The 12,719-nt window shown below is 39.0% G+C and overlaps 1 protein-coding gene across 9 annotated transcripts in view; it reads right to left on the bottom strand.

Annotated features, from left to right (window-relative positions):
* Positions 1-4,946: 4,946 nt before the first annotated feature.
* The window catches only part of GALNT11 (polypeptide N-acetylgalactosaminyltransferase 11), a 51,417-nt gene continuing 43,644 nt past the window's right edge, over positions 4,947-12,719 (bottom strand). For 5 of the 9 annotated variants that reach the window (XM_035699681.2, XM_035699684.2, XM_035699682.2 and 2 more), the window contains exons 9-12: positions 10,396-10,614; positions 8,356-8,460; positions 5,914-6,066; positions 4,947-5,687 (exon numbers count right to left, since the gene is read on the bottom strand). In XM_035699681.2, coding sequence (XP_035555574.1) covers positions 5,556-5,687; positions 5,914-6,066; positions 8,356-8,460; positions 10,396-10,614 — 609 coding nt within the window. In that variant the 3' untranslated portion in view covers positions 4,947-5,555. The remainder of the gene's footprint in view (positions 5,688-5,913; positions 6,067-8,355; positions 8,461-10,395; positions 10,615-12,719) is intronic. The other 4 variants (XM_025452301.3, XM_049094706.1, XM_035699687.2 and 1 more) reach the window with 3 other exon arrangements.

Raw genomic sequence — 12,719 nt, 5'->3', positions numbered from 1 at the left:
CATTAAGGTTCACTCTTGGTTTTTTTTTTTTCACTCTTGGTTTTGTATAGTCAATGGCTTTTGACTGACGTATGACTTATACCCACCTTTATAGTGTCATACATAATAGTTTTATTGCCCTAAAAATCCTCTCTGCTCTATTCCCCTCTCCCTCCCCTGACCCGTGGCAACCACTGATCTTTTACTGTCTCCATGGTTTTCCCTTTTCCAGAATGTCACAGAGGTGGAATCATACAGTAAGCAGAAACTCTGTTGCTGGACCGTCAGGTAAGAGTAGGTTTGGTTTCATAAGAAACTGCCAAAGTCCTTCAGAAGTGGCTGCACCATTTTGCATTCCCACCAGCAACGAATGATAGTTTCCATTGCTTTTTCATCCAATCCTTTTTAACATCTGTAGAATCTCTAGTGATGTTACCACTCTCATTCCTGATGTGGATAATTCATGTCTGTTTTTGGTTGGTTTTTGATGAGGTTTGTCAGTTTGTTTTTTTAAGATTCTATTTATTTATTCATGAGGGACACAGAGAGAGAGGCAGAGACACAGGCAGAGGGAGAAGCAGGCTCCATGCGGGGAGCCCGATGCAGGACTCGATCCCAGGACCCCGGGATCATGACCTGAGCTGAAGGCAGATGCTCAACCACTGAGCCACTCAGGCATCCAGAAGTTTGTCAGTTTTATAGTTACTTTTATTTCTTAAAATGAGGTATAGTTGACACACAATGTTACATTACAGGTGTGTAACACAGCGACTTGGACAAGTCTGTACATTAGACTGTGCTCACCACAGGCAGAGTCCTATCTGTCACCATAAAAGGCCGTGACAAGACCACTGGCTATGTTCCCTACGCTGTACCTTTCATCCTCATGACTCACTCATTCCGTAACTGAAAGCCTGTACCTCCCACACTCCACCCATTTTGTCCATCCCCTCCAACCTCCCTCTTCTCTGGAAACTATTAGTTCTATTTTCTTTTCTTTTTTTTTATGGGTCTGTTTCTGCTTTGTTTCTTCATTGTTTTAGATTCCATATAAAAGTGAAATTGTGTATTTCTCGGATTTCACAACATAGTATCCTCTAGGACTATTCTTGTTCTCACAAATGGAAAGATCTCATTCTTTTTTTTTTATGGCTGAGTAATATTCTATTGTATATACACGCACATCTTTATCCATTCATCTATTGATGGACACTTGGGCTGCTTCCATATCCTGGCTATTGTAAATAATATTGCAATAAACATAGAGGAGAATATACCTTTTTGAATTAGTGGTTTTGTTTTCTTTGGGTGAATACCCAGTAGTGGAATTACTAGATTCTAATTTGGTATTTCTAATTTTATATGGTATTTCTAATTTTAAATTTTTAAAAGATTTTATTTATTTATGAAAGACACAGAGAGAGGCAGAGACCCAGGCAGAGGGAGAAGCAAGCTCCATGCAGGGAGTCCGATGTGGGACTTGATCCCAGGACCCCGGGACCATGACCTGAACCAAAGGCAGATGCTCAGCCGCTGAGCCACCCATGTGCCTCTTAATAATATTCTTCATGGGTATCTTTACATTTGTTTCACTTCGGTGATGTTCATGATCCAGCTTTGATTTTTTTCTATTTTTGTTTTCCATTTCATCCATTTCTATTCTGACATTTGTTTCTTTGCTCTTCTTGTTTCCTTTTTCTATTTTAAGGTGGAAGCTTAAGTCCTTGACTTTAATTAAGCGTTTATCCTTTTCTGCTAGCTGCACCCTTCAGTCTTTGGTCGGTTATATTTTCATTTTCAGGCAGTTCAAAACAGCTTTATAACTCCTTTGACCTGCAGGATATTAGAAAATGTGTTACTGGTAGATTTTTCAAATATTTGAAGATTTTCCAGGTATGTTATTGACTTCCATTACTGTTGGTTTCTAATATAATTTGCACAAGTTGGATTTGTATGAATTTATTGAGAACATCTCAGAACATGACCTATCTTGGTATGTTTCATGTGTAATTGAAAAGAAGGCATTATTCTATCTGGTCTTGTCAGGTAGAATGTTCCATGATCGATAATCATGTCAAGCTGGAGGACAGTATCATCAAGCCTTCTATATCCTACCTGATTTTTTTTCTACTTTATTTCATCAATTATTGAGAGGTATGTTGAAATTTTACTACAGTTGTAAATTATGTTTTTCTATGCAGTTCTATTGGGTTTTGTGGCAGGTACTTTGAAGTTCTGTTATTCAGTATTATAATGTTGGGATTATTTCCTCTAATGGACCCTTTCCATCCCTAGTAATGTTCTTTGCTTCAAAATCTTTGTAATATTAATAGAGCTACTTCAGATGTCTCTCAATTAGTGTCCCACGTGCATATATTTCACCATATTTGTGTCTTCATATTTAAAGTGAGTTTCATGGGGCACTTGCACGGCTTAGTTGGTGAAGTGTCTGCCTGTAGCTCAGGTCAGGGTCCCAGGATCCTGGGATCGAGCCCCACTTCAGGCTCCCGGATCAGCAGGGAGTCTGCTTCTCCTTCTCTGTTCACCCCCTTTGCCACCCCCGCCTTGTGCACACACTCTCTCAAATAGATAAAATCTTAAAAAAAAAGTTTCTTGTATGCAGCATGCAGTTTAATCTGCCATCTTGCTGCTTTCTGTATGGACCATCTGGTCTTCGAAGTTGAATTACAAAAGATAAAATATAGAATATATTATCCTCCAACATTTTTCTAATATGGTGCTTTGCAGGTTAAGATAAAATAACTGAGAAAGTACCCTTTAAGACTGTGTCTCCTCTGAGATACAATTTTGGCAGGAAAAACCCTTCCCATTATATTTGGACATCTTCAGTATGCAAAGGTGACTCCTAAATTTGTATTTTTGTTTTTTCATTATGAAAAATCATGTTCTCTGTATTAAGAGTCTGTTTCTTGGTTTGGCTTTTTTCCTTTGCTCATTTGTTTTTAAATTCCATATAAGTGAGATCATATATCTTTCTCTGGACTTTTTAAAGATTTATTCATGAGATGAGAGACGGGGGGGGGGGGGGGGAGGCAGAGACATAGGCAGCAGGAGAAGCAGGCTCCCTGCAAGGAGCCCGATGCAGAACTCGATCCTAGATCCCAGGATCAGGACCTGAGCCGAAGGTAGATGCTCAACCACTAAGCCACCCAGGTATCCCTCTGGACTTTTTTCACTTAGCATTATATTCTCTAGCTCTACATGTTGTTGTAAATGGCAAGATTTCATTCTTTTTCTTAATGGCTGAATAATTCATTGTATGTGTGTGTATAAACTTTGTTATATATACACACAGACATCTTTTTAATTCATCTATTAGTGGACACTTGGGCTGCTTCCATAGTTTGGCAATTATAAATAATGCAGTAAACATAGGGGTACATATATCTCCGAATTGTTTTTGTATTTTTGGGTAAATACCCAGTAGTGTGATTACTGGATCACAGGGTAGTTCAATTTTCCAAGGAACCTCCATACTATTTTCCACAGTGGCTGCACCAGTTTGCATTCCAATTAATAGTGCAAGAGCACATCCTCACAAACATTTGTCGTTTCTTGTATTTTTGGTATTAGCAATACTGACAGGTGTGAAGTGATAGCTCATCGCGGTTTTGATTTGCATTTCCTTGATGATGAGTGATGTTGAGCTTCTTTTCCCGTGTCCATTGGCTGTCTGGATGTCTTCTTTGGAAGAATGTGTCTTCTGCCCATTTTTAATTGCATTGTTTCTTGATGTTAAGTTCTTTATATATTCTGAGTACTAATGCTTTATCGGATATGTTATTTGCAAATATCTTCTATTCTGTAACTTGCCTTTTATTTCTTTTGCTGTGCAGAAACCTTTTATTTTGATGTAGTCACAATTTTTTACTTTAATTCCTTTGCCTCAGCAGACTGTAGCTATAAAAATATTATGACCAATGTCAGAGAAATTACTGCCTATGCTCTCTTCAAGGATTTTTATGGTTCTAGACCTAGACCTATAGCTGTAAAATGATTATATACTTAGGTCTTTAATCTACTTTGACTTTATTTTTGTATATCGTGAAAGAAAGTGGTCCCGTTGCATTCTTTTGCCTGTAGCTGACCAGTTTCCCCAACACCATTTGAGGAAAAGACTTTTTCCATTATATTTATTCCTACTTTGTTGAAGATTAATTTCCCATATAATTGTAGGTTTACTTCTGTGTTTTCTAGTCTCTTCCATTGATCTATGTGTCTATTTTTATGCCAGTACCATATTGTTTTAATTACTACCACTTGTAATAGAACTTAAAATCTAGAATTGTGATGCCTCTGATTTTTTCAAGACTGTTTTGGTTATATGCGGTCTTTTATAGTTCCATACAAATTTTAGGATTGTTTGTTCTAGTTCTGTGACAAATGCTTTGGTTATTTTGATAAAAAAGATTGCATTAAATCTGTAGATTGCTTGAGGCAGTATGGACATTTTAATATTTGTTCTTCCAATCCATGAGCATGGGATGTCTTTCCACTTCTTTGGATCATCTTGAACTTTGTGTTTTATAATTTTCAGAGTACAGGTCTTTTATCTCTTTGGTTAAGTTTATTGTTTTGGGTGCAATTGTAAATGGGATTTTAATTTCACTTTTTGTCGCTTCATTATTAGTGTATAGGAATGCAACAGATTTCTGTACATTGACTTTGTATCTTGTGACTTTACTGAATTCATTTATCAGTACTAGTGGGTTTTTTGGTGGTCTGAGATCTATCTTCTGCGATCCTGACCTCTATACCCAAATGCCAGCTTTAGTGAACTTACAGACATTCAGTGTCAAATTCACACAGTTCAAGCTAAAGAATGGTGCTGTGCCCTCGCTTATTGGCTCATTAGCCGAACCAAGTATCCTGTTCACCGTATGACACACACAGCACAACGCAGATCAGAAACCCCAACACAAGAAAAGCAGACAAAAAGTCCCATGTAAATCATCAAAAGGATCCTTTATTTTAAATGTCGATAGTACCATATTTCACCAAAATAATTTATAATAGTTAACTGCCTCTTAAATATATAATCTTATAAATGAGGCCTTCTGAAGTTAAAAGTAATGTGGATTCAGTTTGTTTGAAATTATTTTTGGACATGATAATTGAAGTAAAAAAATTTGTTTCCTATGAAGTCCTTCTAAAAAAGGAAACCATGACAAGTTCCTGATCAGACAAATGCCATTCTATTATTAAAGGGATTAAAAAGCATAAATAAGTTTGAACAGAAATGTCAATCTCCTGGGTTTGGCCTGTCCAAACCTGACCCTTTATAGAGTTAAAATTGTAGTCTACTTTCTTACCATAAGCAAGAAATTCCTTAGCAGCTCAGAAATGATGTTAATGTCTTGGTAAATCAGATTTCCTCATTTTCTGATGATCACTCTGTGCTCCAGTCTCTAGTATATCTGTCATCTCATCCTCTCAAAAATGGTTCTATTTAAACAGGAAATCAGGGATTTTCTTGTACCAGCAACTTCTCAAGCCTCACAGCTCACAGATGAGGTGAACACTGAGGAATTACCATGCTAGCCACAGCGTCCACTTTAGCTTTCCAGATGCCACTGTTGTGATGAGGAGCCATCACAGATTGCCATCGCAACGTAGCCTTTGTGACTCAGTGGATCGACCACTTTCAGGCACTGTCCAACGGACACCTGGTATAGCCGATTACTCTTCTGAAAAAAGGTAGCAAGAAAAATATACCAGTTAATTGCTTTAACTTAAAAAAAAAACTTATGCCATAATGTAGTAGAGAAGAAATCCAGGAGAGGTGTGGACTATTTCAGATGTTTTGCTTGCTTAAGGGATACTACAAACTCAGAATGAACTTCTACAAGGGGGACCAGGAGTGCACTTGCCACACGTAGCTCTGTCTGCTTCCTCACACACTCCCATCCTCACCAGCAAGCTCCTCACCCCAAAGGTCCACTGCTGGGATCCTCCTGACCCGTGGCACTTCATGAGTCGTGGTGGGTCTGACGAGCGAGTTTCTGACATATCCAGGCAAAGGAGGTTATTTAAAACCAACTCGTGCTCTTCGTTATAAATCCAAATCTAAGGAAGAAAATCAAAGATCAAAATCAAAGATCCAGGTTCTGCTTTAGATTTTGAAATTCAGACGTAGCACAGGTCACGTATCTGTGGAAGAAGAATGGGGTTATTCTACATGATTGCATAAAGCAGGGAAAGACCAACGAACCTGAGTTACATGCTTATCTGAAAATGGAAGGAATGAACAAACACAGGAAAAAGGAGTGCAGTCCCAGGAAGAAACCAAAACAATGGTTAACTTGTTCTTTGAACTTAATGTAACTGACTGAATTAACTGAGCACAAAATTGTAGACATTTTCTTTTTTTTTTTTTTTTTTTTTTTTTTTTTTATTTTTTCAAATTTATTTATGATAGTCACACAGAGAGAGAGAGAGAGGCAGAGACATAGGCAGAGGGAGAAGCAGGCTCCATGCACCGGGAGCCCGACGTGGGATTCGATCCCGGGTCTCCAGGATCGCGCCCTGGTCCAAAGGCAGGCGCTAAACCGCTGCGCCACCCAGGGATCCCCAATTGTAGACATTTTCTAATGCTAGATTTCACAATCCTACAGTGGTCTGCATCCCTAGATGGGCCTGCGGGCTTGGCCTTCTGCAGACAGGAACTCACAGGCATCCCAGTCAGACGTCCCTCATCTGCTGGGCAGCACTGCTGTACAGGAGCCGGTATATCACATTGTCCTAGGGGACGTTATACTCTAATCCCAGATCATCCCCCACAGCATTTGGGCTGGGATCATTTCCTCTGTGGGCCCAGAAGCAGGTTTTCTCTAGATGCACAGATCTTGCAGGATAGTCTTCTCTGTGGCCTAACATCGGCTGAGCAGGACAAGTGCAATGAAGAGCTTACTCTCCAATTGGTACCATCACTAAATTTTGTTTCTGAATTATTTTACTCTTTAGTATTTTTACCTCCAGGCCCAAAATGTATGTGTGCTGTCTCCATTAACATGAAGAGTTCTATGAATAGAATTTTCTACAACGATGCTAATATTTTATAACCTGTGTTGTCCAACATGGGAGCCACATGTGGCTACCACCATCAGGACAAGTCTGCATGATCCCAACACAGTAGAAACAGGAGAATGTAATTCCATCTCCTCAAATCTCTTCCATTTTCTGGAAGAAATCTCAGTGACCTCATCCCGTTGTGACATAAGCCACTGAAGCATCATTACAATTGAACACCCCAGTGCCCAGGACCCTTCCAGACACCTGGGTATGACACCTCTCATACCCAGACACAGCACAAGACCCCTTTTAAATCCTGTTTTCCAGTGTGGACAACACCTTCCATACTGTGCAAGCTCTGCTAGAAACAAAAAGTCTTCGGGCAGCCCCAGTGGCGCAGCAGTTTAGCGCCGCCTGCAGCCCGGGGTGTGATCCTGGAGACCCAGGATCGAGTCCCACATCGGGCTTCCTGTGTGGAGCCTGCTTCTTCTTTTTTTTTTTTTTTTTTTTTGTGGAGCCTGCTTCTCCCTCTGCCTGTGTCTCTGCCTCTCTCTCGCTCTCTCTGAATGAATAAATAAATCTTTAAAAAAAAATAAATTTATTTAAATAAATAAATCTTTAAATAAAAATAAATAAAATTTCTTCTATGAAATTTCAGAGGACACAGGCTACCCATCATTTTTAGTCTTGAGTGACACAATCTCCACCACTCAAATGGAAATGAAAATTACCTCCCTGTGATGTACTTAGCACTGAGGTTCTACAGGCTTGAGGTTCTACACCTAGGAGGTTAGACTACTGTTATCAGATACAAGTAGTCTCAAATTACAGTTCCAAACTCATGCAAGTTTTTGGCTTATTTTTAGGTCTACTTTAACACCACTGAAAAGGTTATGAGAATACAAACATTATGCGAATGAAATGAACCTATTATTTTGTTGTAGTTTCTTCCGATGGACTAAGACTCAGAGAAATTTGATTTTAGAGAAAACTCTACAAAAGATACTACCTTATCTACTGTAGCATTAATATTCTTGCCCAGAGGGACACTAAACTTCCTTTGCCACTTCTAACCTTCAATGAGCTTTTGATTCATTGTTAGGAGCATTATTTGTACTTTGCAGTTACAAACATTGAGCAAAGGTAGGAAAAAATATACAAAGGAGACCAAAATAGTTGTATTACATGAGCTCTAAAGTCTTTTCCAACTTAACCCATATCATCTAAGGAAAGTGCGATTAAAATCTTCAGTCTTCTCTGCCCTCCTCCTTCGGGACCGCCAGCAAGTTCCCTTCACTGAAGGACACTTTCCCAGGACTGGCTGAGCCCAGAGGCATCACTCACCTGAGTTGGGTCACTGTAGTCACACGCTTTAAGCACCACCAGGCCTCCTTTCTGACTTGGGCGGCCCTGGGCCACCAGACACTTGTTAGTCTGGAGGTGATAGAGCTGTAAAATGAGAGAATGCTCTTCTCAGAAGACATCTTAGAATGTTAGATAAAGTGGTTTTAGATGAAATGTGAAAATACTATTCCAAGCTCTGAATATCAAAGGTCATAAAAATATAAGCATTTTATTCCTAAATTCTAGCTTCAGTACATAAGGGTATCACAATAGACTTCAAGGTTACAGGCAATTTTAACAATATATGCAAGCAATGTCAAGTAGAAATTCTACCTAAAGATATAGGTTTACTAATCTGCTACAGAGCAGGAAAGAAACTAAAACATCTCTGGCCTAAAGAGCCTTAAAAGGAAATTGAGGAAATAAAAAAAAAGGTACAAACCAGACAGTGCATAACCAAATGTGATGCACGTGCTAAACTGAGATAAACACAGATTAGAAATTGCAACGGTGGGCAGCTCGGGTGGCTCAGCGGTTTAGCACCACCTTCAGCCCAGGGCCTGATCCTGGAGACCCAGGATTGAGTCCCATGTCAGGTCAGGCTCCCTGCATGGAGCCTGCTTCTCCCTCTGCCTGTGTCTCTGCCTCTCTCTGTGTGTCCCTCATAAATAAATAAAAATCTTTATTTTTTATAAACTTTTAAAAATTTATTCATGATAGACATAGAGAGAGAGAGAGGCAGAGACACAGGAGGAGGGAGAAGCAGGCTCTATGCTGGGAGCCTGACATGGGACTCGATCCCGGGACTCCAGGATCACACCCTGGGCCAAAGGCAGGCGCTAAACCGCTGAGCTACCCAGGGATCCCAATAAATAAAAATCTTAAAAAAAAAAAAAAAAAAAAAAGAAAGAAAAAGAAATGGCAAAGGTGAGACCCAGAAATGCAACAGAGTATCTAGTTTGGGTAAAATATTTTTTTTAATTTTTATTTATTTATGATAGTCACACACAGAGAGAGAGAGAGAGGCAGAGACACAGGCAGAGGGAGAAGCAGGCTCCATGCACCAGGAGCCCGACGTGGGATTCGATCCCGGGTCTCCAGGATCACGCCCTGGGCCAAAGGCAGGCGCTAAACCACTGCGCCACCCAGGGATCCCTGGGTAAAATATTAATGTTAGTGTTAAAGGAGCTTAGACATGCGAGGCAAGAATAATGTAAAGGACTTCAACTATATGGACAAACCCTGGTACGCATTTTTACTTAAAAAGAAAACACTTTGACTTTGTTTTTAATCTCATCAAGAGGACAAGAAGGGGAAAGTTCTAGGCTTGCTTTAGCCACTGAAGGAACACTTAGCATCATGAAAGATCCTAAGGAGCACCACCTTCTTAGTACAGAAAACAGCATCAATCAGAACATCTATACTTTCAGAAAGCAAATTCTAAGAAGTGATTCAGGAAAAAGGTATGGTTTTTATGGCTAGACCCTTAAGATTTATAGACCAGTGAAGAAATTCCTTCAGAAACAAAAGGGAACATCTACAGAAATGTGGCTGGTCATGGGTTTTCTGTGCAGCTCAGATCTTTCACTTGCTCTCTGGAGTTGTTCCCAGAGCTTTGGCCTCAACAGCAGAAAGCACCCCCATTTCTCTTTTTGTCTTCCTTTTGGAACTGGCCTTTTTTTTTTCCTTTTAATTAAAAAAAAAAAAATTTGGGGGGGACTGGTCTTTTAAAATGAGTTTTATACTCACTTATAGTACCTTTATTGGTCTATTCACATTTACATCCACCTTCTTGAAACCCAGCACGTAACTTACAGAAGTCATGTGCTGTTTACTGCTGGCAGGTGAAGAATGTTAATATTAACAGTGAAGATACTAACATTTCGAAGGTCTTACTACCTGAGTGGAGGAAGCTCCCACCAAAAGAATATAATGGAAGCAAGCTAAAGTCTATCACTAAAAGAATACTGTGAGTCTAAAATGTCATTTATTATATCATACAACTTTTAATGAAGCACTTGGATGAGTTTACTTTCTTACCCTTCCACGCTGAAGGATTTTGGGGCGTTTTGGCCCTCTATTGATAAAAATGGGCTGCTGGGGTTTGGCGTTGGGCCCAGATATCTGCATCTCTGGGTAGATATTATCCAGGTACCATTTAAATGATTTACAACCCAATTTCTTCCTCAATTCAACACGCTCACTGATATTTCCATAGCTTTTGGTCCTCAGATCAGGTCTTAAGGAAAAATACTGCTCCTGAATTTTAAAAAGAGAAATGAAAAACAAGAGCATAGCTTTTTTAAAATGAGGATTATCAATTATAACCTAAGATTTAACTGAAAAAAATGGATCAGCAAAAATATTTTTCATGCCAGTGTTGTCTTGATGTTGCCAAAAAATGTCAACATAAAGTTTTCACGCAATTAGGTCCATCACTGACACTAAGACATCTTAAATACATCGCAATTTCAAAAATGGCAAAATGTAAAAACATCTCAGAATTAATGAAGCAGGCTACATGAGGGTAGCAGTTCTCTGACTCCATCAGGACTCTCTAATCTTAAAGATTACTGAAGACTCCAAGGAGCGTCTGTTCCTGTGAGTTGTATCCACTGGTACATACTTTACATACCATATGAAAAGTTAAAACTTTGTTAATTCATTAAAAATAACTCATTACCTATTAACATAAACATGCTTTGAACAATAAAAAATTTAGTGAGGATATGATATGCTTTACAATTTTACAAATCTTTTCAATGTCTGGCTACAAAGAAGTCAGCTGAATTCTCATTTCTGCATTAAACCTGTTACTATACGTTGTTTGGTTAAATATATTCTTAAAAATAAGAGTGTGAAAAAATATAGTTTAAAATGGAAGGAATACTTTTAGGAAGGAATACTTTAATAGCAGTTTCAGAGAATTATGGCTATTTTTTTATTTTTTAAAAAAAGATTTTGTTATTTATTTGACAGGAGAGCGAGTGAGCAAGCACAAGGAGGGGGAACAGCAGAGGAAGAGGGAGAAGCAGACTCCTTCCTTGGTGAGCAGGGAGCCCAATGTCGGGCTCAATTCCAGGACTCTGAGATCATGACCTGAGCTGAAGATAGACGCTTAACCAACTGAGGAACCTAGGTGCCCCCCTTTTTTGGTATTTTACCAAAACAGTAAAATTTCATATTCCACATTGTAGCTAACCTTTAAATCATATGATTGAGCTTTTTGTACCATTGCATTAAACTCTACTGCTCTATCTTGCTCTTTGAATGGATCTTTTACCTATCCACGATTTGAATACCACCCATGATTAGTCATTTGGAAAATACTGCTCCACTGGGTTGTGAAGTTCCAAATATTGACAAATTTCACTCTGTAATATCAAAAATTATATTCATAAATATTCCTAATCTCATCAGAAAAGCCCCTAAGTACTGGAAGTCATCAAACTCAAAGGAATGGATACAAGTTTTCCACCTGAAACAAATGTTATCAGCGGAAGAGAGAGGGCTCAGTTGGTTCACTTTTGAGAATATCTGCCAAATATCCAAATATAAATAACCATGCTTTGTGAGTCATTCTTTTACATAAAAAGTGTTCTTTGGAGAAAAGTGACCAGTTTATCTCACAACTCAACTGCGCACGTTTTCTCCTAAAACAAGCACTGTATTTCTTTCGGTGTAAATGAAAAGTACTTTTGGTAGACTGATTCAAGCGTTTCACAGCATTCTGAGCACACTGAGATTTAACGCAACTATTTCTATTACTCAAACTGCTTTTGCAGCATCAGTGCAAAGTCAACATGGTGAAAATGGCTAATACTGTATTAACTGGACTGTGAAATCAGCTTTGACCTGGCAAACCTCCTAAAAGGGGAGCCAGGATTTACATGGGCCTATGAACCACTTTTTGAGAGCTGCTGTGAGATAATGTGACTCAAAGCTGAGGAACATGGAGAGCAAGGGAAGAGACATGCAGTGTGGCAGAAGCATGACCATGAGCCCCTACTTCTACTCCCCAAGCAGTGATCTGCTCTGTTCTCGTTATGCCCACAGCACATGGCACATACCTCCACTCCCATTTACTGCATTGGGGGGGGAGGGGTCGTCACTGTGCATTTCCATTCATCTCTGCATCTCCCAAAACCTCAGAGCTTGGTATACAGTACACACTCAAATGTTCATTTAAAAAAATTAATTGTACATAAATTAATTGTACACAAATGTTCACAGCAGCATTTTCATAACTCATGAATGGATAAAATGTGCAATTCACACAATGGAATATTATTTGGCAATAAAAAAAGAATGAAATAATACTAAATGGCACAATATGGATGAACCTGAAAACATCATGCTTATTT

This window comes from Canis lupus, chromosome 16 (genome assembly GCF_003254725.2).
Source record: "Canis lupus dingo isolate Sandy chromosome 16, ASM325472v2, whole genome shotgun sequence".
NCBI lineage: Eukaryota > Metazoa > Chordata > Mammalia > Carnivora > Canidae > Canis > Canis lupus.
The sequence above is the reverse complement of the archived record's forward strand: the minus strand, read 5'-3'. Positions and strand labels throughout refer to the sequence as shown.